The sequence below is a fragment of the Myotis yumanensis genome, unplaced genomic scaffold (genome assembly GCF_028538775.1).
Source record: "Myotis yumanensis isolate MYYU_CA2020_CCGP unplaced genomic scaffold, mMyoYum1.0.hap1 SCAF_8, whole genome shotgun sequence".
NCBI lineage: Eukaryota > Metazoa > Chordata > Mammalia > Chiroptera > Vespertilionidae > Myotis > Myotis yumanensis.
The window spans coordinates 34,340,326-34,366,363 of record NW_027223759.1 but is presented as its reverse complement, the minus strand read 5'-3'; the positions used below and the strand labels follow the sequence as shown (position 1 = coordinate 34,366,363).

At 47.7% G+C, this 26,038-nt stretch overlaps 1 protein-coding gene across 28 annotated transcripts in view; it reads right to left on the bottom strand.

Moving 5' to 3' along the window:
• Positions 1–1,446: 1,446 nt before the first annotated feature.
• The window catches only part of LRRFIP1 (LRR binding FLII interacting protein 1), a 115,173-nt gene continuing 90,581 nt past the window's right edge, over positions 1,447–26,038 (bottom strand). For 16 of the 28 annotated variants that reach the window (XM_070422480.1, XM_070422482.1, XM_070422484.1 and 13 more), the window contains 8 exons: positions 25,820–25,945; positions 23,897–23,968; positions 22,137–22,307; positions 21,151–21,243; positions 19,795–19,887; positions 18,221–18,313; positions 16,456–16,597; positions 10,815–14,062 (listed from right to left, as the gene is read on the bottom strand). In XM_070422480.1, coding sequence (XP_070278581.1) covers positions 12,402–14,062; positions 16,456–16,597; positions 18,221–18,313; positions 19,795–19,887; positions 21,151–21,243; positions 22,137–22,307; positions 23,897–23,968; positions 25,820–25,945 — 2,451 coding nt within the window. In that variant the 3' untranslated portion in view covers positions 10,815–12,401. Of the gene's footprint in view, positions 2,289–3,478; positions 3,584–4,632; positions 4,713–5,370; positions 5,489–6,511; positions 6,562–6,683; positions 10,640–10,814; positions 14,063–16,455; positions 16,598–18,220; positions 18,314–19,794; positions 19,888–21,150; positions 21,244–22,136; positions 22,308–23,896; positions 23,969–25,819; positions 25,946–26,038 lie in introns of those variants that run through there. The other 12 variants (XM_070422486.1, XM_070422500.1, XM_070422501.1 and 9 more) reach the window with 7 other exon arrangements.

Here is a 26,038-nt window from a genome sequence, read left to right as displayed (position 1 = left end):
TCATCGATTGGCTGCCTCTTGCACACTTCTTACTGGGGATTGAGCTGGCAACCCAGTCACATGCCCTTGCCCAGAATCGAACCTGGGACCCTTCAGTCCCCAGGCCGACACTCTATCCACTGAGCCAAACAGGCTAGGGCAGGTTAATCATTCTTCATGTTACATCCCCTGTTCAAATTACTGGGAGGTTTCTGTTGTTGGGCAGGACCCTGACTAAATCCACTGTATTCTTGAAAGAACTTGGAATGCATAATGCTCATTGAGTAGAATTTCAAATTTAGAAATCTTTTTTGTCATTGTTAATCCTCACCAGAGGATATTTTTTTCCATTGTGCTTTTTTTTTTTTTTTTTTTTTTTTTTTTTAGAGAGAGTGGAAAGGAGGGAGACACACACAGAGAGAAACATCGATGTGAAAGAGAGACATTGAAGATTGGTTGCCTCGAACCTGCAATGGAGGTACATGCCCTTGACCGGAATCCAGCCTGTGACCCTTCATCTGAGGGCAGATGCTCTAATCACTGAGCCAAATTGGCTAGGGCCAAACTTAGAAATCTTTTGAAGCCAATCATTGTAAGATCTGCTCTAACAAATCATAGGTAAATATAAGACCACACTGTTGTGGAGAGTTGCGGTTTTCATGTTAGCCGTGAAGAGTAGGTTTCTGTGTAAAAGCATTGGTTTTGACTATGTAGCAGCTATAGTGGGTGTGTGGGCACGAATGTGTATTGGTGATGGGATGATTTTATCTATAGAACACAGAGAAGGAGGAGATCTGAACTGTACAGTGTCCTTGGCACAAGGAGACACAACTTCTCTCCGAGCTAGCTGCAAGCAGCCTGTATCCCGGATCCACACGGTGGGTGCTGGGGATGCACCCAGGTGATCTCTAGCACTACGTTGTGAGTGTATCTCAACTTTATACACCCAGTTCATGTCCCCTACCCCAGAGTTCTCCAAGTGCCAACACTACATACAGTTGGATGGTATGTCTTTCTTGGTTTGCACTTGCTAATATTCTGACAAACTGTCTTACTTAACCAGCTTTGTTTGAAAAACAACATATACAAAGAGTCACTAAAAATCAACAAGTAGCCAAACTTTCTCTACTTTCCTCCTTGAAGATATCATAGTTATCTCCACTCTGGTCTATGACTTCTTCAGTTTACTTGTTATCCTAAGAACACTGATTCTTATAGGTGCACTATTCTCTTTTTTTAATTTTTATTTAAAAAATTTTTAGTGTTGGCATTCTTGCAGGAGTCCACCCCCACCCCCACTATTCTTATTCACTGTGAATATACATTTTTTAAAAAACAAACAGGGAAAGAAAAATGAATTGATATGTTTAAAAAATAAAAAGGATGAGCTCAAACATACAGAACAATTAATATAAAATAGTTAAGTATCTTTCTCAATGGGGGAAAAAAAAGCCACAATCTAAAGTCTTTCAACCTTTCATTTTTTAATTTTTCTAATAGTACATTCTTTAAAAGAAGTTAACAACTTCAATTCCAAATATAAGGATTAAATAACGCAAATGAAAAGCTATCATTTTCAGTAAGCTATTGCCGAATTCCCTGGAAAAAAGTACTCTTATGATTGAACGGATGCAAAAATCCCTTAGAAAAGCTTCATTTGTTGCCTGTAAAGAGTCTTCTTAAGGTCACTTTTACGTCTAGACCACTCCCTTGTTTCTAGTGAAAGAGTTTCGCTTGGTAATGGCTTGTGGTTCCACAGTGTTCGTGTGTGAAAAGCGTAGACTAAGAGATACTACTGAAACCGCTCCAATCGCAGATTCTGCCATGAAAGGAAGTCCCAACCGTAACATTTCCCCTTATTTTCAGCAAGACACATGAAAAGAAAACTCAAGTCCCACTTTAATCTTTACTCAGATGCCCATTTTAAATGGCGTGAAGAGGCTGCCGTGCTGTCGGGTACTGACCCCCACGGGCCCAGTGTGCTTATCAAACGACCTGCAGGTTGTGGGTGGCGCCCAGCTGGGTAGGGATCTGCGGGTCTGCGGATGGAGGCATCGAGGCTGCTGGGGCTCCTGCGGCTGAGTCCTCGGGTGTCCTCTCAGAAGCAGGAAAAACAGCAGCTCCCAGACAGGAACGGAGAAAAAGCTTGTGTACCAATGCTCTCCATGCCCAGCCAGGCTCCCGTGCGGGGCTGGCGCTTACTGCTGGGATAAAAGCGCACTCCTGTTGGCTTTCATTTTTTCCAGACGCTTCACTAAGTGGCCATTGCTCACCTCCAGCTCTTCGGTTTTGTCCAGTGCGGAGCGGAGCTGGGGACAAGGAGGAGAGGCAGCTTTGAGGATCTGGCTTCCTCCAAACATAACAGGATTACCAAGACCGCAGTCCTACCAGAAACACAGTTTAACCTGGACCCACTGCAATCCCCACATCCATACTCACATGCATGTGTGAATGCACGTTTTTAGATTTAAATAGGCTCGGGATCCTGGCCTCATGAGCAACTTCCTCCTCTGAAACTAGACCCCAGACATGGAACAAGCTTGGGGATCATGGTGTCACAAAAGGCAAACAAATAGGAGCTGACCCCGGCCTGCTGGAGGAGGTGGTCTCTGCAGCCCTGGGCAGCCAGGGGCAAGGCTTCTGCAGGCAGAAACCAAAGCAGGGATGCACAAGGCCAAGCGGGTGACGCCCAGGAGCAGGGGCCACAGAGCCTGGAACAATCTGCTTCCGATCCCAAACCCTCAAAGATAGGGGCTCGGGTCCTGGGACAGGTTAAACCCCACTGCCTTGCAAGCCCTCTTTGCAGAAAATTCCAAGTCAGGCCTGGAGTGTTCCTGCAAATTAAAATCCAGTGAACTTCACCAAACACCAAACACATAAAGGGACAAACCACTGGAGTCAGCAGAAGCAAAAAAAGCACAGAATCAGACTCCTGAAGACTGAACAGGTTTCAGTCGCCAGGTGTGCAAAACAGCACAGCTGTGCACGGAATCTTTAAAGAATAAGGACACAATTAGGAAAGAGAGCATGCATGACCACACAACCAGGAAGTGTCAGGAATGAACACACCAGAAAAACAAAGGGAGGTGAACTGGGATATCCCTGCCAAAACTATACAGCAGTCAACAGAGAGAGGTAAGGAGACGAGGCAGCCTTTAGTGGGTTCATGGGAGGTTGCCATGAAAAGGTCTGATCTCTTACTGGACTCCCAGAGGGAAAGTGGAGAGAACAGGGATCGGGAATGACATAAGGAGATTATGGTTAAAAAAATTTCCAAAATTGAGAGAAAAGACTTAACAGAGCCAAGAAATGCGCACGTTCCAAGCAGAATAAATAACAACTCACACATACCATATTAGAGTGAAACTGTAGGAAATCAGACTGAGCTTTGATCTCATGATGAGACGGTGGCTGATCCCCCCACATAAGTCCTCTCTCTGCTCGCCCCACTAGAATATTGCTACCCCTTCTTTTCTTAGAAACAGCCCAGAGCCGTTACCTCTCTTTGGAGTTTCCGTTTTTCAGCCTTCAGTTCATCTTCTATTTTTTCTGCATTTTCAGCAGCTGATTTATAACGTGATACTTGACTCTCTAACCTTATTACCTAAGAGGAAGGAAAAACCAGCTGCAAAAATGGATTGGCCTGTTTTCTTCCTCCAATTGCTTTATTACATTTGAGATCAAAGGATATAATTTAATAAAATGGGAAAGTACACCATCCAAAGAATTACGACCAAGCCTTCTTGACTATTAAATAGGTTCTAGTCAAGCAAGCTATTTGTTCTTTATTTTTGAGCAACCCAGGACTGATCCCTATCAGGGACTCATTTCTTCTCTGGCCCTAGTCCAAAAGCGTGGCTCCCATAAGAGCTGATACCCTGCCACCATCGTTCCCTTTTAGAGGACGAATCTGCAGGAAAACGGGCCGGTCCAAGCAGAACAGGGCTGGGAAGCAAAGACTCCACCAGGCCCTCTGCTCCAGTCTGATCTCTCCCAGAGAGTGGGGTGAGGAGGCAGGAGAGGGAGGAGGAAAGGCAAGAACTGAGACAGGAGTGAGAGAAGGAAGGTTCGGGTGGCACTGCACCGTCTGCCGGAGGCTTCCATTCTGCTGAGATCAAAGCAAGCTTCATAAAACTCATCACTTTCCATGTGCTCTCCTCACTCTGTCCCTATAAAAACTCCAAAAGGTTCCACCCACGTGTACACAATGGAGCGGGGAAGCGTGCCTGCTGTTACCTCTCCCTTGGGTTAGAACACAGCTTGCTCCAGCTGCCCAGCATGCGAGACGCATGAGTGCTCACACTGAGGGACCAGAGAGAGCCGGCGAGAGGGCATCTCTGAAGGAAGCATTTTTTTTAAAAAATTAAAATTATTATTTTAGAAATTATTTTTAAAGAAAAAAAAACCAACCCTCTGTGGCCACTTTAGTTACATCCTACAGCTAACCACCTTTTACAAAGGGTCAGTAGCGATTACACAACTCAAATCCCAGCAATGACCTTTCTTTCCCTAAGTTCTCTCTGTGTAGGAAATACATTGAGGACCTTGACTTTTGGTTCTAAAAATGTCTGCTTCTTTTTGTCCTCAGCCTTTCAGGGGCGAGGCCGCGCACACATCGGTGTAGGTGCCGTTACTGCTGGAGCTCGCACGTACATTTTGTTCTAGTGCAGTTATCTCTTGCTCAGATTTTGCAAGTTTAAATTTGAGGTCGCTGATCTGTCTGTTGGCATCCCCTAAAGGTTGAAAAAGAAGGAAAATGTGTTAAGCTCTTGGGCTTTTAAAATGTCGAAACAATAGTTACTGGGAACCAAGCCCTTACTTCCTGATCGCCTTGTAAATGTGTTAAGTCCTGGCCCGTGGCCCCCCCAGCCCTCCTGAGCTGAGGTAGGAGGGTGCTCTCTCCATGGACCCAGGCTGGGAAAGTGCCCAGGAGAGAGTGTGCCTGTGAGTAAAGAAGTGGTGGTGGAGGGGGGGCGTGGGGGAGACTGGGCCTAATTGTATCCCCTTAAGCCCTTCCTAGTTTACTGGCATAGAAAAACACCTTCCAACTTTCCATGCAATCAGCAGGCCGAAAGGCGGCCGTATCCAGCACAGTAAGTGGTTTCCTGCAGCACATCCTATGGTGGCCTCGCTGTGCACGATTTGGGGCACCTGTTCTGCTTCCTAGGCTCACACAGAAACATCCTTGCCTCGTCCACCTGCCCGTCCTGTTCTGTCTTACTGAGAAATGTAATCAGGGCTTCTGGGGAGGGGTCGGGGGGTAGGGAACACTGTGCTTCCCTCGCCACAGCAGTTTCTCCACCCCCCCCCCCCCCCCCCCCCCGCCCCAAACAAGCACACAAACATCCCACACGTCAGAGCCGTTACTCCCGCACAAGGGTCGACATTTACTTTGCAGGTCCATCACGTGCACGTCTGTCCCGTTCTCTAAGACAGCGTCCTCAGGGCGCAGCGTGTCTAGTTTGCCATTCTTCTGTCTTTCTGCCAGCTGCCCTTTGAGTTTCTTAATCTGAAACACCCACCGAGAAAGGATGTTAATTCCTCTATTCCAAACAGACAGAGAAGTTGAGCCTAGAGCCTGTCAAAGGAAGCAGCAGGTAAAGGAGAAAACCCATAGGTAGAACTGGATGTTGCCTTGCAACTATTTCACATGGATGCCAATGAGACAGAGGTTACATAAATAAGCCCCAGAGAAATGCAGAAAAAGATTACAATCCACGAGGAGAAAGGGAGTTTCTCCTTTAATGAAGGAACCAACACAAATAAACAAATAAACTACCTTCTGCCAGTTAGTACTCTTCTCAGAAACTAAGTATAATGAATGAAAATGCCATTATATTTATAATTTCAGGCATAGACCATTTTGTAACTTGGTGACAAGTTATTCGAAGGCTGCCATTCCTCTTGAATTTAGGAGGAGATCGTATATAAAATCGTTTAAATGTTTGTCTGAGTGTTAGCAATTCAGGGTGCTATTAACCTCTGCTTGATTCACTAAGGCAGTGGTCAGCAAACTGCGGCTCGCGAGCCACATTCGGCTCTTTGGCCCCTTGAGTGTGGCTCTTCCACAAAATACCGACTTCTGCGCATGGGCCACGAAGTTTCAATCGCACTGTACATGCGCACCCGCACATGGGATTTTGTGGAAGAGCCACACTCAAGGGGCCAAAGAGCCGCATGTGGCTCTCGAGCCGCAGTTTGCCGACCACTGCACTAAGGAGCCAGGAGGGGCCACCTGGGCCTCCTAGGCACAGAGGTGCTGAAACTGAGTCCCCATCAGACGAGTCATGTTAGGCAGCAATTTGTGTGCTGCCTCCCCACCCAGCACATGGCCGTGGCTCTGTGAGACCTCCTCTCCAAATCTCTCCTATGACTTCAGACGGATACAGATTTCAAGAGCCCGAGCTGGCTTGATGGTTATTTTCAAGCACGGTGCGTTAGGGGTCCTGACAAAGCAAGCAGGAAGGATGGGAAGGTTCCTGGCTTCAGGCGCCCCACTCGACAACTCGTAAAGCAGTAAAAAGGTTGTTACCTGTTCCAGCAAGCACTCCCGTTCGTCAACAAGCTTTTTCAACCTAATGTCTGAAGAAATCAGAAAGACACAGGTTTAGGGGGCTCTGTGCACTGCACCGTCAGCAGACGGCTACGCGGGAGAATGAGCACTCAGGTTAGTGAAACTGATGATGAGGGTATTAAACACGTACCACAGCGAATGAGGCCACACACAGGACGGGGGAGGAGTTCAGCCTCGGGAGGTTGAGGTGGTCAACCTCCCAGCACATGCTTGTCTCGTCAGCGTCCGACCGCATGCAAACGGGCTAATCTTCTACTTGGGGTTAGCATGCAAGGGCTCTAGGGCCAAACCACACTGCAACACAAGATCTCACAGGCTTCACGGTTTAACATCGTTAGCATCGCCACGACACATCCCCGGCATTTTCATCAGCCCGCACCTCCTGAGTGTACCCCAGAGGTATTTCTCTCATGGGCTCACCCAGGCCAGAGTTCTGACTGTGACTACGAATCATAGTTTCCTGACTACATATGTGTTAACCCACTTGTCAAACACTTTTATTCTTTTGAGGAAGAATGCAGGAATAATTAGGTTCTGTCCTTCCACCCACCCCAGATATATCAGGAGATATATATATATACATACACACACACACACACAAGCACCCAGAAATCTCCCTAAACATCTCCCTGAATGCAGTGTTCAGTGCAGGGGGAACCACAGCCTGCAAGGGATGTGGGGGTTTGAGCCAAATCCTACACCCGCCTCAAGGAGAACCAGGCGTGACGTGATGAGAGAGCGATGCTCGTGTGTGCTGCGCCCACTCTGCGCCAGGCACGGCCACCAGCCTCTCTCTCCCATGGAGCCCTGCGGGTGGCTCTGTTATTCCGTCCTAAGACCCAAGGCCCAGAACAACTAAGCAACTTTCCGAGGCCTCACCGTCCAGCCTCAGGGCCTCGCCCCCAAGTGCGTCACTGCACTGCTTTTCCAAAGCTAAACTCAGACCTCAGAGCTGGACCCGGACTCCCGGCCGGAGGGTCCTGTACCGAAGGGACCAGCGTTCTCACATTGCCTGCTTTTGATCAGCCACGTGAAATGGAAACAATTCACATAAAATGCACCTTTGTCTTCTTTTAAAAAGTCATGTAGCCACACTCTAACCCAAGTTACATGCTCACTCTAATTGTTTTCCCAAACACCCCAAGTTGTTATTTTGGAAGGCACAGTAACAAAATAAACAAATCCAGAAAATGTGGAGTACAAGATAATTTCATGATCCTTTTGAACTCCGTTTGGATTTACCCACAGTCAAACTGCTTCTGAGGGAGGATCCATTCTTTCTTTCTATAAACCCACCCAACACTGAAAAAAATTTTATAGTTATAAACCCAGATCTCTTATTCAATACCACTTTTCATTTTATCTTATCTATTTTATATTCCTATGTACAAAATCCTAGGCATCATAAGAAACTCTGAATATATCAGAAAGTGGACTTGAAGCTCATATATTATACAATTTTATTATTTTTCTATTGGGAGACTTCAAATATCTTAGATAGCAAGTAAAAAACAAATGATAAATTGTAATAATAGTCTTAGGGGGAAAAATAAGGATCCTCTAACCTTAAGTCTCATAATGAGAATATGAAAAATAGATGTGGAATTTTTAAGAGAAATTTTAAAGCAGAATTAAGATGGAAATGAAATAGTTTTAAGATAATGGAAACAAGAAAAAAGCAAAATTATTTAATATGAAGTAAATGAGTACTTTTAAAAATAGCTTTAAAAACCAACAGTCTAAATTGTTGAGTGAATGGTGTTACATCACTGGTATACTTATTGTAATTCTTAACAAGAACATTGCAAACCTATTACTACTCTAGGAGCACTGCTCACCCTTGCTCTCTAACACCCGATTTTCAAACAAATCCATTTACAGACTTTGGACTTGCAGTTTTCAGAAACTAGGCATAAAGAACTTGAAGTCACAATGACTCAAATGTAGGGCTTTCTTTCATAGTGGGAAGTTAAAATGGGTGGCCATTAAAGGTATTTTAGTAATACTGGTAAGGATTACACTTTTAAAAAGTCTGCTTTTTATACTAAATTCCAACACCTTTTCTGGTGTGCATTTGAGAAACAAAAAGCTACTTAAGGCCTAGAGCCAGTCTCTGGGCAGCCGGACGAGCCTTGGAATTCTCTGAGCCCTTCTGGTCACTTGTTCCTGTGGCCTCACATTGTCACCTCACTCGTCCGGGGTACAGCAAGGTCCACAATGCGTCACAGCCACATCACCAAGTAGTCCCTCTTTCTGGCGCTGTGACTGAGGTCTCTCAAGAAACCACTATGTGCCTGCTTTCCCCACTCCCTCCTCACAGGTCAGTTTCACAGGGTCTGTTTCGTCCTCCCTGGGCCAGGCCCCCAGGCCAGGACAATACCTCCTCCTTACTGTCAAAGGCAAACAGGTTGCTAAGGACGATTCTTTTTTCTCCTGTTTACAGGGCCCAGGAGGTCCGCACAGATGGGAACTGTCCACACCAGCCCCACTGGCTTCCGTTCCATTGAACAGCGGAAGCCATCCACATCTGGAAAAATGTTAAGTCTTTGATGTAAGAGGGACAGTGGACAGGGTGGAAGGGAAAGAGAGGGTTTTTCTCCTGAAAGACAAAGTTTTCCCTATGTATGATCATCACACTGAACAAGCACACATGAACACATACACACACACACACACACACAAACACACACACCCCTTTTTTCCTTCTGGAGTCTGGATGCTTGGAGTACATCTTACTGTGGCGTTCACGGTGGCATGCTAGGTAAGGTGCTCTCCTGGGGCAGGAGTCTATTGAAAGAAAACATTAATCCCAAACTATCTAAGCCCCGAGAAAGAGCATTCCAGGTCCTCGTGACAGCGGGAATGTAAATGATCAGGTCATTAACTGGAAATACTAACTTTATAGAAAGCAGTCAGTGCAATCCATCTCATTCCTAAAACCTCTCACAACCTTTACTACGCCCCAACCTTCATATATTATAAAATTGCAACCTATAATTCAAATCTTTTCTTTCCATGCACCCATACTGATACTTAATTATACTTCTGAAGGAAGATTCACATTCTACATACAGTAGCTGCCTTCTGCTTCGGGGCGAGAAATATCCCAGCTTTTCGATGTGAGCTACTGTGATCAATGTGCTCCTCTGCTCTGTCTTATGGTGGAACCTCTGCGGTCTAGGTTCCCCTGGGGATGTGCTTGGCAGGAAGTGCTTGGATTCTTTTCCGAGTCTGAATCTTTGGACACTGAAATGTTTCGGGGTTGCTGGGAATACCCCGTGCCTTGCTAACCCTCACAGACCTAAGGCAACCCTTCCTTGATCATGTAAGGGCCTCCACTGTGAGCATCAGTTCCTGTGCTGGGCTACACGGTCACCTCACACTTGGAGCAGAGGAACTGCTGCTCACAATGAAGACTCAGATGACCAGGAAATGGTCGGGCTCTTCAGAGTCCTTCTCTTCTTTGGTGCTTCTGTCCTAATTCTCAGCTGTCCACTGCCACTGGGAGCTGGGCCCTATCTGCTTGTTCACTGCACAGGGCCTTTCCTATATGAAGGGGTGAACAATGTTTGCTTATGAAACATGTGACTGAGGGAGACTGCTGGCTGGCTGGAGGGATGTGAAGTTTACCACAGTGTCCGTAGGGGTGCTGCGGAATAACCTGGGTAAGGGAGGAAAGACCGTAAGGTGGCTTAACGATCTCACACTTAGTGAGTTCAGCCTCAGAGGCCTTGGAAAGGAAGGCTGTTCCCAGTGTACACTCCGGTGTGAAAGCAGCTTTGGCAAGTTAGAGACATCAGCTGAAACCCTCTCAGCTCCTCTGCCGCTCTTGGACTTGATTCTCCAGCAAGCCTCAGGCTTTTCTGTTCATAGGCACCCATGGGCTTCTGGCAGCCCCATCACCCTCCACTCAGGACCCTTATGTAGAAAGTCAGCGTTTACCTGCCGTTCTCACCACACTCTTCAAAGCGCGCTAAGTCCTGGCCCGGGGAATGGAGATCTTTCTCCTCAGAGCCACAGCTCCCAGGCGAGGCTGCGGGGGGAAGATCTCCGTGGTCCTCCCTAGATGATGCAACTTCAGCCCGTCTAGATGCCGGGAGAGAAGTTCAGTCCTTACTGACAAAGGGTGCTCAGCGGGAGTCCCTCCCGGGACCCCGACAGGGAATCAGTAACTTGGAAATGGGCACAACCCCACAGGTGAATTAGGTACAATAGCAGCCAAGGTCAGAATCCAAGGAGTCAAAAGAGTGGAACCACAGGCTTGTAAAACTAGAAAAATGTCTTTATTTCAAATACATGATAACAAGTTTGCCTCAAATTTTATTGAGGCTTTGGTCATTTTTGCATTCAATTATATCTTGTAACAGTACGATGAAGTCATATACCCTCATAAAGTGTTAACAGTATTCATAATGTTCATTCCCTTGTGATTTTAATATTTTACAATTATTTTTCAATTTAATGTTACAATTATTTTTTAAAATTCTCTTTTATATAGAAAATATATATTTTGTTCAGGAAGACCAGAACAAGAATTTTCCAGTCAGACTATACGGAGACACAACAAATGCAAACATTTATACCAAAATACCAAAAGTGATTCAGCTATTGAAAATATCCTGTCATAGTCTAATTAGAAGTTTGCTGAAGAACAGTACTGTTTTCTATTGGTCTTCTGAATAATGATTAGACAAATAGAAAGAGAAGTAATTTTAAGGTTAAAAAATAAATTTTAGAAATGATTCTCCCCTCTCTAATATTGTATAGAAAATGCAATTTCAACATACGTCTCTTCCAGAAAATAATTTTTAAAATCTTTGTGTAAAGTGACTTGGATACATAATTGGCATGAAGTCAAAATCTATAAAATAAGCCCTGGCCAGTGTTGCTCAGTGGTTAGAATGTCAGCCATCGCACCAAAGGGTGCAGGTTTGATTACTGGTCAAGGGCACGTACCTGGGTTGCAAGTTTGATCCCCCGCCCCAGTCGGGGTGTGTGCGGGAGGCAACCAATCAATGTGTCTCTTTCACATTGATGTTTTTCTCTCTCTCCCCCTCCCATCCCTCCCTCCCACTTAATTTCTTTAATTAAAATTTATTAATTTTTTTTTAAAAGAAAAAGAGAAAAAAATCTATAAAATAAACTCAGGTATCATGAACAATGAAGTCCAAAGCATTAGCTGAGATAAAACCCTTATATGAGGTAAAGGCAAGTAAGAGCTTCCAGGACTTTAAGATGTTCATTATCCCTAAAATGATGAGCTATTGTCCTAAGGTGCAAATCTTATCACTCAGGGACCTATATGATGTTTGGCCATTTATCTCCTTTTTAAATAAAATACCATGCAGGTTATCATGTACATATCAAAAGCACATATGGAAGCACATATATTTGAATGAGACAAATTAATTTACTCATGATGTAGGAATCCTAGAATGCTATCTGGTCATTTCAATTAGATGCTGATATATTTGGTCAGGAATATCCACATTCATATCAGCCTAAGGCAGGCGTGAACTATGTTTATTTTGATTATAAGCAGAAATATAAACAGTGTATGTTATCATTTGATACTACTGGAATGCTCTCGGTTAAAACTTACATGATAACAAACGTGTCTGTCTTTCTAATCTGGGTGAGAACCCTAATAAAATATAAATCTACAAGTAACAGTCTATAACTTAGAGTAGTAGATAATGTGGTGGCAGATTGTCACACATGTATGTCTACCTCCATCTAGAACATTTCACGGATCTCACCAGCGGAGGAAACCGGCAAGAGTCTGTTGCTTGGACTCACTGTGCCGTCCTGGCCCCTCTCTGACTCCGCCTGACAAGCAAGCCTCAACCTATGACAACGCGCAGTCTTCTTTGCTTTTGTCCTTCTCGCTTCTGCCCCTCGTCTCTTCTTTGCGCTCTGAATGGGAGTCCCCTGACTCCCTTGCTGGTGCCAAGTCATCATTTTCTAGACTAGCGCTACCTAAAACCTTTCTGACTCCCTGGCTTGGACCCTCGGACATCACACAGCCCTCTGGACCTTCTGTTTGCGAGGCGGCGTTAATGTCCTCGGAGGGACTTCCATTTCCGAGCCGGGCGCTGCTTGGCAAGTCTTCATTCTCTGGGGGGCGGCTGGGAGCAGCACTGGCTCCTTCAGCGTCAGCTTTCACAGCTCCTTCCTCTGATCCCTCAGCACGGGCCCTGCAGCCTGAGGCCTGCATGGTATCACCTTCAAACAGTTCTCCATCAGCTCTTCCTTTCCCCGCCTCGGCGTTTCCATGGCCATCTTCGTGGTTCAGTTTTCCAGCCAACTCCATCTGAGGGTCCTCTGGAAAGGCCAGGTTGTCACCGCTCCCGGCCACAATGCTCTCTTTTGGATTTCCAGTGACCTCATTTTGTGTTTCCACACCTGAGTTTTCATCAGGAGATTTTACCTGCTTTTCTTCCTCAGCGTCACTTAGATCTGGGTTCTGAAATGTTAACTCTTTCTTAACATCCTTAGGGGTTTCTACAGGTGCCGGTGACTTTTTCTTCTTGTTTTTCTTTTTCTTGTTTTTCGTCTTCTTTTGGGATGAACCCAATCCCTCTCCCTGTGGGTCGTTCATTTCTTCACTGGGTTCTCTCTTGGCCTTTACCGTATGTGCACCTGCTGCCTCCTGAGCACGGGCTGCTGAAGAGGGACTGGCCGGGACTTCTGTCTGGACTGGTTTCTCACTCAGGAACCCCCTCCCCTCGTCCTCGTCCTCACTGTGCTCCCCCCCTGCTCCCGTGCTCGGAACTGGGACCTCCCTGGTTTCAGCCCCTTCCTGGTTGGTGAGCTCTTTCTCTAAACCTGGGCCCAACTCTGTGGGGACGTCTACTGCACATGTGTCATGACTCCCTGTGTCATCGCTATACCTGGGAGGACGTGAGGCCACTGTGCCCGCTTGCTCCTCCAATCCAGCTAGCCCTGCCTCCACTGCACCCTGGGAGCTGCTCACCGTTTCAACTTCAGGTATTTGCACAGGCGCAGATTCCTGATGTGGTTTTGTGCTAACCTCTCCCAAACTGGCTTGAACATCTTGCTCTTCTTGTTCCTGTTTTCCTGCAGCTTCTTCACTTTGGTTTTTGACATCCACGGCATTCCGGCTGCCCTGCCCAGTTGCAGGACCCGGGGTTTCACCATCTGGTTCACTCGAACTCTTAGACTGCTCAAGGGGAGCCCCAGTCCTAGCATCTGGGGTGCTTGTGAGCTCCCCGGACTCAACCTGCTCTGCATGTTCAAGGAAGGACGTGCTCTCTAGAGCTGGGCTTCGGACCTGTCCCTCATTTGTAGCTACTGTTCCTAGGGAGGGGGCACTGTCTTCAGAGGTTTTCCGGTCCTCGGCACTGCCACCAGGAGGCAAGACCTCAGTGTCCACACAATCCTCTACGGGGTCCTCTTTGTGCTGTTCCTGCTCAGTATTTTGCAAGATTTCTCTTTTCCCCACATTCTCCACAATTTCATTTTTCACCTCCACTGCAGTGGCTTTTCCTAAAAGACCATTGAGAAAATTGAAGGGACCCCATGATGTGACCACTTAAAATACATGACAAGGTAAACACAAGTTCTCATCCCCACCCAGCCCCCCTCCTCGAGAGAGTCAGCACAGAGTCACCCGGAACAGAAGCCCGCCAGCTCTGTGCCACGAAGCAGCCACTGCACCCGCCCACAGCCACCGGCCAAGGCCATGCCACCGCCTCCCGGCGAGTGGCTGCTGGCGCCCTCTTGTGTGAACTGATTTTCAAAGGTGAAGCTAAGTTTTAACAACTAGAAAGAGCTCTGGATCAGGCAGCCGGACAATCCAAAAGGATGGGTTTTAAGGCCTTCAGGCGGGTGTTCTCCATGCTCATTCCCAAATGCACGTCTGACAACTCACACGTTGTCAGCTCTCAAGCTGCACTGCGGATCCCACGGCCCTGAAGGCAGCCTCCAATCAGTTTTAAAAGAACATTCAATTTGTCTTAAAAACTCAGCCTCGAGGTAAGTCTTGAGGAAGATACTTTTGCAATAGCTCAGACAAGGTAAAAAGAAACCCACTCTCCTCCACCTGACCGCTGTCTCCCGAGAAAGTGGCCTGTGCCCCAAATACCTTCCCTCCATTCCTTAAGGGACAGCGAGTCCCAGCGGGGGGCAAATGCTTACATTAGGATGACCACTTAGCTAAATAATAAATGACTCATCAATGAAAAGATTATGCATTAACAAACATGTCACTGCTTCGGAATGAAGTTATATTTTGGATTCTTCAGACAAACAGAACCGCAGCATATAAGATACCAAATCACTGGAGGTCAAAGCCTGACAATTTCATGACCCAGCGGTCTCCACGGTGGGTGCGCTGACCCGGGGAAAAGGGGGGAAAGTAGTAGGACTTCCATTTACGGTTAGTTTTGCTTCACCCTTTAAAGATTTCTATCAGTGCTGGTTTTATAATGTACATTTATATTAATGAAAGTTTATATGTATTTAAGTTAAAAATAGACGTATATATTGGGAAGTGCCCACAATTCTTTACTGTTAGTGATTAAAGAACTTTTGAAGACAACTTATAAAACTGGTATTTCTGGTTCTTTAAGTGTCTGTTTCACAACGATTATCCAGGACTTGTAAAATGTGTATTTGAACAAGAGCAGCAAGATCAAATTCCTAACTGCTCAGCTAGCTAGTACAAAGGTATGGTGGACACTAGCCAATTTATGTTCTTTCAGCGACCTTTACAGAATTAAAAGAGCTGTATATCCTTTCAGTGTCATAAAGAGAGTGAGGCACCCCTGGGAAGCAAGCCCTGAGGTTTCTGCATTTCCATAAATAAAAAGGAGTAAGATGGAAGGTTCCACATGGAAACCACAGTTGCGGCCTGACCCCACTCTGGCCTCACTCTAAACCTGGGACACACAGGTGACCAGTGAGGCCCCACATGCGGTGGCAGCTTCAGGCTGCACATGATTCTGAAGCGTTATCCTCAGGCCAATTATTATGACAAATATTAATCGGTGAGCCTTTCAGATATTCCTACAATCTACTGGAATCCCAATTTACATTCTTTCAGAAGCAAAAATGTGACATACATGGAAACGTCACCTCTGACAAAGGGGCAGATATATCCAATTCTCACTGGTAAAGAACACCATACTGCCCACCAGGGCCCCTGTCCCTTCCCCTCTCCACCAGGGCCCCTGTCCCTTCCCCTCTCCACCAGGGCCCCTGTCCCTTCCCCTCTCCACCAGGGACGCCTGTCCCTCTCCCTCTCCACCAGGGATGCCTGTCCCTCTCCCTCTCCACCAAGGCCCCTGTCTCTCTCCCTCTCCATCAGGGCTGCCTGTCCCTCTCCCTCTCCACCAGGGTTGTCTGTCCCTCTCAAGTGCTACACTGAGAATGGCAACCAAGACCTCTGTCACAGCCTTCACTTGCTGTCCACAGACACCTTAACCCCTCAGAGCATCTCATAGGATGTGCCGTGTTGGCTTGCAAAAATGGTTGACTAACTTGATTTACAGCCTCTGCTATTTCCACCTTTGGGCAACTCCGTAACAGAGTAAGTTAAAAAGCTACCCTTGGCACATGTCCGAGGAAAGACAAGTAGCACTGTCAAAACTGTCACTTGATTTTGAGACGATTTTCCTTGCGTTCACAGTCTCATGTGGCAGCTTTGAGAAGCAAGAGAAATGTATCCCCAGCCATGGATGGGGAGCACTGGTCAGAGGTGCACGCCAGACAACACGCGTGGGTGATCACATCGTGCGCAAGGAACTCCATGACGAGACAGACAGGTGGCATGCGGTGTGACTGTTAATGGGCAGTGATGACTGCTTCGACCCTGACAACGCAGTGAGGGTGAGCCAATGCTGCCTGGGGTGACAGGAGCCAGGAAAACAAGGACTTACCTAGGGTCCCGTCCCCCGTCGCCTTGAGGGCATTCAACTCTTCTTTTGTCATCTTGGTAGGATCTGGGTATCCAACACTATTTAGGGTGTCTGAAGTCTCTCCATTGGTAGCTGTTTCTGAATTTAGGATTATTCCATGTTTCTGGAACAAAAACAGGCTCGTCGTAATACTGAGTGGTGTTAGCTTAAACTCTATTAATAATAATTTCAGAAGAAGCTATTTTTCCTGAAGTCGGGGAAAATTCTACAGAGTCAAGAAGAGCTGGGCACCACCCTCGTGGCTATTCTTTCTATCGACACACAGATCCAGACTCTCCTGCAAGGGCTGGTCCTTCCGCAGGCCCCCACCCATGTCCTGATGTGCAGTGACCGGGCGCTTTCAGCGGGAGCCCTTTTAACCTGGAGGTGATGCCTGCAGGCTGCCACCACAGGAAGCTTTGAGCAAGTCATGGTAAGGTGAACCTGACTTTTCTAAGTACCACGTGCTAACCGATTGCGCTACTGGAGCTCCAAGTGAACCTGACTTTTAAAACCCCAGATGGATTCTTTATATTACAAAGAGATACAGAGAAAAAGAAAGAAATGTGTACATGTTCTGGAAGGAGCGATGACATTTAAGTTAAGGAAGGAATTAGGAAGTGGCTAGGATGTCTGTCGTATTAAAAAGAAATATAATTTGCCGTGGCCGGTGTGGCTTGGTTGGTTGGAATATTGTCCCGAGAGAGAGAGCGCGTGCGCACACACACACGCACACACACACACACACACACACACACACACGGTGCAGGGTTCAATCCCCAGTCAGGGCACATGCCCAGGTTGCAGGTTTGTTGTGAGTTGGTGCAGGAGGCAACCGATCAATGTTTCTCTCTTGCTGTTCCCTCTCTCTTTCTCTCCCTCCCTCTCTTTAAAATCAATTGTTTAAAAGAAATTTAACTTCTGCTCACTCCATAGTGAAACACTTTAAAGCCAGCTGTGCCTCACGACTCCAGGATCTCCCTCTGCTGCCCCAGCTCCCTCGTGTCCTGGGAGGGACCCCCAACCCTGCACTCACAGCCCTGGGGGAACCATCTGCCGAACCTGAGCTCAAGCCTGCGCCTTCTGGTTCACTGCTCTGGCCTTGAGCCTTGGATATAGCAGCCACACTGACATGTCTCCGTTGACTATGCAAGAATTAGCCCATGGCCGTGCCCTGCCTCAACACTGCCCCCTCCACCGTTCACAGCCCACCCAGAGCTCTGACCCCCACTGCTGCAGGCTGGGTGTTTTTTTTCAGTGTCTGCCCAGCAGCTGAAGACCCCTGGACACGGCCCAGGCAGAACATGACTGTCCTACAATCCAGTGGGCCTCAAAGTGTAAATGGCATGAGCCTAGCCCCACTACATTCAGCTAGAGAAGTCCCTACAGTTAAGCCTTTGATTTAACAAACAAATGCACCCTCTAACTTCGGGAAGGGCCCGGGAGAACTTATTAATGAGCATGGAAAGTACTGACACAGTATATAAAAAATTTCTTGGAAACCAGAGTTGCTTTCGAGCTCAGATATGCTTGTGAACATCTGGCCATGGGCAGACCCCGCAGAACCTGGACTCGCTTTACACGTCTCTTCAGTGTCAGTTAACCTCAGATTTGCATTGGTTAACAGAACGACAATCAATGACATAGAGGAATTAACGTCGACGCACACACACATTCCTTCCTGAGAACCCCAGCATTCGCTGTGGCAACTGGGACTTTCTCTTTTAGCTGTTCTTGGGCTTCATACCTTTAGTTCCTCTTTCAGCACGACTACTTCTTCTCTAAGATCATCTCGTTCACTCCTGATGGAATCAAAGAACTCTTTCTGCCTCTCTAAGGCCTGAGTGTGCAGCGGAGCAAAGAGAGAGAAATTCACACAGGTAAGCAGGTGACGTCAGAAGCAGAGTAAGGAAGAGGCTTCTACTCTGTAAAGCGCTACAGTCAGGGCGTTAGGTATCACATGCTCGGAGATACAAACAAAACGCCAGTAACAAACTCTCCTCCAGTTTCCGACAGCCGAGCAATGCTGCTGCCCATGCTCCTGAACGAAGGCACCGGAGGGCTGCATCTGCATCGCATTCTAGCTCAGTCCGGTTTCACGGCCGTGTCAGAGAACTATCAGAGGCCCGGTGGTTTTTAGATGAGGCATAAATACAGAAGAGGAGGAAATGCTGAGGAATCTCCAGTGACAACTATCGGGTGTCCCCCAAAATATATACACACTTTAATAGCTGACAACACTTAATTTTCAGGCTTAACTGATTTGAAATAATGGGTGAAGCCAGACTAAGCTTTGAACAAAGAAAATTGGTCCCAAAGTGACACTAGACTTTTTTTCAATGGGGATACATTAATGATAACTGGCAGCAGTTGACGAATTAAAGGCACACAAATACCAAACGAAATGATTCTTGATGTTTGCGATTCCATTGTTTTGCCTTATCAGCAGTGCCTGGACCAGAACAGTCATCAGTTTGAAAACAGGAGTTGACAAAAAATATTCATTTCTATAGATTCTTTTAAATTTTGGAAATGAACTGTATGTTGAAAAACACTTATTTTATAATCAAAGTGCGTATGCATTTTTTGGGGACACCCTGTATTTTAGCAATTGAGACTATTTTTCTACCTGGATTCTCAGCGACTGTTGGCACAGACAAACACAAAGTGGTCCTAAAGCAAACACACACGCATGCGTGCACACGTGCACGTGCACAGAACCCTGAGTACGCGTGGACGAGCGTATCAGAGTGAAGACAGGCGTGGCGTCACACTGTCAGCGCTCTGATGACTCGCTCGAGCGTTGGGGGACCGTCACCAGACCTATGTGGTATGACGGGCCACAGCAGGTGCTGTGAGTGGTCCCATCCTTCCCCTTCGTCACACCTGCAGGCAGGTGGGCTGCCTGTTCTTTTCTTGGGGAGGAAGGGGGTCTGAGGACCCTCTGGGGAGATTTCAAGCACTTGCCACCTTACAGCTTCCTCAGACCCCTTGAGAAAACGCCCCAAGACGAGCGGGGAAATGCGCACACGAGAGTGCCCGAGTGCCCCCTCATGGAGTGTCTCCCTCTGTCAGTCCCTGGCTGCTGGAGGGGCAGGCAGAGCCGGCTCATACTGAGAGAGCTAGACTGTTCATGTGGGAAGCCAACTTCCGCCCGGAGTCACTATCAATTTGGGTGAGTTCGTATTCGCTGTATGATTGAGTTTGCATCACGTGGGGCTGCATGCATACACATCCAAGCACACCAACGATCTTAAAAGCAACACATTTGCTAAGCAGACAAATTGTTTGAACAGATTTTCAAAGATTTGAGAGCCCTACCCCTATCTTTTTGTCTTTCCACTCTATCGTCTCCTGAAGATCAGAAATCTCCCTGATATAACTCGCCTGTTTCTGCTGCAGCTGTCGGATTTCCTGAAGAACAGGAACAGAGAGGAAGAGACAGATAAAGGGTTAAACAGGAAGGAATTTCAGTGTGGACCTGCGGAGACCAGTCGCCAGGAGCCAGCAAACACAGGGAGGCAGAGGCAGCTTCTCGCTAATCCGGAGCTCATTCTCGAAGGCCAGCAGGGCTCCGGGTTCTACACCCAGCGTCCCAAAGCGCAGGAAGAAACCCGTCTGGGGGAATTTCTTACTGAGAGGCACTAAAGTTCTGATCAAGCTTAAAAGGTAAATATCAACCTGTATGTTTCCTAGTGGCACTGTAACAAATTAGCACAAATTCAGTGGCTTCGAACAACACAAATGGCCCAGCCAGCGTGGTTCAGTGGTTGAGCACCAACTTATGAACCAGGAGGTTACGGTTCGATTCCCAGACAGGGCACATGCCAGGATTGCAGGCTTTATTCCCAGTAGGGGGCATGCAGGAGGCAGCCGATCAATGACGCTCTCTCATCATTGATGTTTCTCTCTCTTTCTCCCTCTCTGAAAACAATACAAAATATATAAAGAATGTATTCTAACGGTGCTGCAGCTCAGAAGTCCAAAATGAGTCTTTTACAGGCTGAGGCCATGGGGTGGGTAGGCCTGGGTTCTTTTCTGGAGGCTCCAGGAGAGAATCCACTCCCTCCCTTCTCTTAGCTTCTAGAGCAGTGGTTCTCAACCTTTCTAACGCCGCGATCCTTTAATACAGTTCCTCATGTGTGGTGACCCCCAATTTCATTGTTACAAATTGAACATAATTAAAGCATAGTGATTAATCACAAAAACAATATGTAATTACATATGTGTTTTCCGATGGTCTTAGGCGACCCCTGTGAAAGGGTCGTTCGACCCCCAAAAGGGTCTCGACCCACAGGTTGAGAACCGCTGTTCTAGAGGCTCCCAATTCTGTGGCTCAGGGCCCCTCCTCACGTCACCCCCTACTTCTGCCTTTGACCTTCCTGGCTCTCTTCTGTAAGGACCCTGTGACACACCAGAAAACCTGGATAATCTCCCACCACAAGGTCCCCTCTGCCGTGGAAGGTGACATTTTCACAGGTCCCAGGATTAGGGGGCAGGCATTACTGTCTGCCCCACCTCCTCACACACACACAGGACCGCCCAGGAATGAGAGGAACAGGACACCATCAATGAGGCACAGAGAATGAGCCTAAGCCCTCGGTTTCCAGAAAACCCGCGGCCAACAAAATGCTCCTGAGTCACACAAGAAGAGCAGAATGGGGAGCAGCTACCCACCTCGAGCATCTCCTCTCTCTGCTGCAGGGCGGCTTTCACTTGGGCGAACTGAAACTGCAGCAGGCTGTGAGTGTGCTTCTCCCGCTCGAATTCCTGCGGATGAGGAGCAGGGCATCAGGCGGGGGAGCCACAGTTTCCCGTTGGTCGAGTTCACGCCCCCTCGACCTACCTCTGCCTCGGAACGCATGACGACCACGTCAGCACAGTGTCCAAGGCCTTTTGAACACCATGAACCCATTTCTCTGGACTTTCTAGAAGACACCCTGTGGTTTACTGTAAAATTAGAGCAGCTGGTGGAACGGACAGCGTTTCCTGGCTCCTCTCTAGGAGGTAATGCCCTAGGAAGGGTCTCCGTGAAGGTGACTGCTGTCGTCCATGGAGCTGGCTGTGCTGAGGGCCCCAGTGAGGACCCAGCTTTGCAAAGGATTTATACTAAAAGTATCCCTAACTTTGAAATATGACAGGGAATACCCTTTGGGTTAAAAAGGGGGCTAAATATGCCTACTTTGGTCAGCCTATCTCTTTAACAGAGGCTGACCAACTCTGCCCTCCAGGGGCCAAACAGAAAAGGTGGGGGCAGCAGAAGAGCTTGGCCGTGACCCCCCTCCTCCCCTTCTTCCCACCTCGGACCCTCCCCTCTACGAGACTCACTCCAGAGACCTGGCAACATGGCTCTCTGTTCTCTGTTTAATTCCCAGTAGGGCACATGCCTAGGTTGTGGGCTTGATCCCCAGTAGGGGGCGTGCAGGAGACAGCCAACAGATGTTTCTCTCCCTCTCCCATCCTCTCTAAAATCAATAAAAAAATAAAGTAAACACACATACATGCATTGAAAATGAAAAAAAATTATTAAAAAGAAAGCTCAGACTTTTATGGAACCTGGAAAACACCCCCCCCCCCCCGCCCCCCACTCACACTGACACACCACATACCAAGTACACACGTTTACGTATCTGTTCTATCGTTCTCACTACACTGAAGCTTACTTTGCTTTTCTCCTCATACTGCCGCCTAGACTCTGCCAGCTGTTCCTCCAGCTCCAGCAGCGTGTCCTTCAGGGTATCGACCTGGTACATGTAGTTCATCTTCTCATTGTCCAGCTGGGCGTTGGAAACCATCGCCTTCTTATACTTCTCTTCCACTTCTGCTAGGGAGTCCTGTAGAAGCCAGGCCATATTGTTGAAATTATAGTAAGAAAACAAAAAAACAAAGTTTAGTCTGGCATTCTTAAAAACAAATAACTCAGCCCTAAATTTAGACTTTCTTAGAGCAAATGGATCAAAACAGGAAACACACGGCGATTTCAAACGCATAGAAATGCCTCCCTTTTAATGTGATCAAATTCTCGTCACTCAGGAAGTTAGTTGTTAGCTGTGCCCAGGGATGAAGATGGTTTACAGAGTCACAGGACCAGGGAGACGCCCGATGGAGAGGGTCTGGTCACAGGCAGTGAGTCCCAACCCCATGATGCAGCAGCTGCCTGGAGTGGGTCAGGCGGTTCAACAGGTTTCTGAAGTCATCATTCAAATGACGTGGCGAGAACTGGGACCGCGCCAGCTTCTCTGAGAGAAGCAAACCCCTGCCTTGAGCTACCAGAGATCCCTGTCTGTACCCATGAACCAGGAAAGGATGAAGTGGAATTTCAGATTCTCAACCCCCAGGAAAACTACACCAGGCACACAGGCCTCAGTGGGTGGGCCCTGGAAAGACAAAGGCCATCCTGTGAGAGCACCGCCCAGGGAAGAGTACGCAGGGCCCTCACGTGGCTCCCGCCCTCGGAGGGCAGGCAACCGAGAGAGCACAGTGGCATTTAGCTCCCAAAACAGAGAGCAGGGGAAGGCGACTTCGGAAGCGAGAGCAGAGCGCCCGGCTATAAGCCACCTAAAGCTAAAGAAGGCTGGCGCTGCTTGGTCAGCTGTCAGGGGCCAGTGCTGGTCTCACCTGCACTCACAAACCAGGGCAATGGTTTTGGGTGGGACCAGTGATTCCTGGGCTGCCTCACTGGCTCCCTATTTATGAGTCAAAGGCCAGGGTCTTAATTTTTCTTTTTAAAAAGAGGTGACAAATATGAAAGTGATTAGTTGTGTGATTTGTCACCTCTGCTCTGATGCCCCTGCGATACTGGGGGGTCCTTTCTGGGGAGCTCGGGGAAGTGACAGGTTTACCTTCTATTGTGAGATCGTGGTCTGCCATGGCTGCCTAACAAAGTCAGGACACAGGCCCTGACTGTTCCAGGAATGACAACTTAATGTCCTGGTTGGAACAACAGAGCGATTCCACGCCCTAATACGCAAATAAACACAACACGAGGCGCTTTCAGACACTGCTCCAATCAGTACAGTGTTACAACATGCAAATGACTCGGGTGTTTCCAAGCATGGCCACAGGGACTGTTACTGCGGACATCAGATATGTGGCGAGGCAGATGAAGTAAGGCGGTGCGTGTGCGTAACCGCTATGGAAAGCGAAGGAAACAAAAAACCCTTCTTCGCCTGTCTGCTTGCTCCTGGTTTTCAGCCGGGGAGGAGGGCTGCGTGAGGACAAGACGTGAATCAGGAAACGTGTTAGTAGCTTTTTCTTGGCTCAAAGGCTTCACAAAGACATGCTGCGTGCACACACCACGTAGCTCTCCCCTTTTGGAGTCTGGGGTGTCAGTAGAGTTAGCATGCGCTTTGAACGTCTCCTTTAGGATGTTTTTAGGTTAAGCTAGGTTAATGTCATGAGCCCACACTCTATCCATTGGTACCTTCATCTGTTTCAGTCCCTGCATATATTTGCCTTCCACATCCTGAATCTGGTCCTTTAACTCACTGAGCTCCTGGGGGGATGGCAAGAAAGGCAAGTGATGTCAAGGGAGAGGTGGACAAGACCACAAAGACAGAGGCAAGAGCTTCCCGCTTCTGGACGGCCTCCTCTAACAGTCTGAGGAGTGACTTCCTTCTTCTCTCCCCCCGCTCCCCCTCACCCAATATGTTTTCATTGATTTTAGAGAGCGAGAAAGGGAGAGGAATAGAGAGATAGAAACGTTGATGAGAGAGATATATCGATTGGCTGCCTCCTGCACGGCCCCTACTGGGGATCAAGCCCACAATCTGGGCATGTGCCCTGACTGGGAATCAACCAGGGACCTCTTAGTTCATGGGTCGATGCTCAACCATGAGCCACACCAGCTAGGCCAGTGATGGCGAACCTATGACACGCGTGTCAGAGGTGACACGCGAACTCATTTTTTTGGTTGATTTTTCTTTGTTAAATGGCATTTAAATATATAAAATAAATATCAAAAATATAAGTCTTTGTTTTACTATGGTTGCAAATATCAAAAAATTTCTGTATGTGACATGGCACCAGAGTTAAGTTAGGGTTTTTCAAAATGCTGACACGCCGAGCTCAAAAGGTTCGCCATCACTGAGCTAGGCCCTTCTTCATTGTTGTTTTTTTAAGTGTTGGAGAAAAATAAAAGAAATTTCCATGTTACAAAGATTAAAATTCAGGTGTGTCTCATGATATTTTCACAAGATTTTATAAAATTGAGGTCTATCTCATATGGTATATTTGCATAATTTTGTAAAACAGACAAAAGGGATTCAGAAAATGGAACATGAAATATTCCTTGTGGTTAAGGGTTCACTCCAGCTCCTAGAGTTCTACTCTGTGCTGGATACAGTGCGACACCAGAGACAGAAGTCAGCATGGCTGTGCCCTACATCACGAAGCCCCGGTCCCGCTCTGCCCGTCCCCTTCACCACCACATCCCTGTGCCTGGCATCTGTGGGAGCCCGACGCTCCATAAGCACTTGTTGAACAAATGACCGGTGCTCACAACCTGGGGGCAGAGACAAATCCGGATCTCAGCAAACAGCAAATACGACATCAGTGGAGTACAGGAATGAACAGAGCTGCAGGCGTCCCAGGGGGTGGCCCAGGGCACATGTTAGGAAGAACAGTAAAAAGATACTCTTATGAAGCACAGGTCTCGCCAGGTACCTTCGAGGGACCTGGTCCACCCCGCTGAGACTTAAATCTCTTCTCTGGCCTCCCTGGCAAGTGGGCCCCCAGCGGTTCAGAAAGCCCCCGTGGCAGCTGGTTCTCTTTTACGCAGTTTAATTATTAGAAAGTGTTTCCATAGATGAAGCCAAATCTGAAGCTCAGAGCTCCTCCTCTGCTCTCTTAGGACACACCTGCCCTCTGCGTGGGCTCCTTTCAGATGCAGGTACTTTAACAACAGCACTGCATTCCCGTCTCACTCCCAGTGTTGAGGATGGTACAGAGAACAGTGTCCACATCCCAGCGGAAGAAGAAAAAGCCACTCAAACAGCGTGGTGAGGTCTCCTGAAGGTGTGTGACAGAAGGAACGGGCAGAGGTGTGCAGAGGGCAGGCGGACAGAGTGGCCCAGCACCTCTGTGCAGCGTGCTGAGTGCTGGCACAGGTGTGCCCCAGAACTGAGGGGGAGCAGAGGCCCGGGTGCAGGTGGGCCCTGCTGGCGTGGAGCAGGCAGGGACGGCCGCCTGGGGCGACCAGGTCTGCGCTGGGTCTTGGTGCTACTAGAACACCTGTTTATGGAGGCAGAGGAGACAGGACTGAGAAGAAACATCTGGCACTTTGGGAATTAAATCTTTTTTCCCCTTGGAGAGAGATTTGAATAAAGGGTCATTAGTAGAGCTTTACCTTGATCTCTCTAATGGATGCCTCGGTGTCGATGGAGATGGAGGTGTCCCCACTCCCCCTCCGGGAGGAGGTGCCACCCAGCGAGGCCAGTGTGGCTGCAGACAGGCCAGGCAGGTTACGAGACCCCTAGAGCATGGCAAGAATCAGACACGATTTTAGACAAAACCAAAATTACCTGCATAGGACCTTCACTGGAATTCAGTTTCCCACTTGGAACAC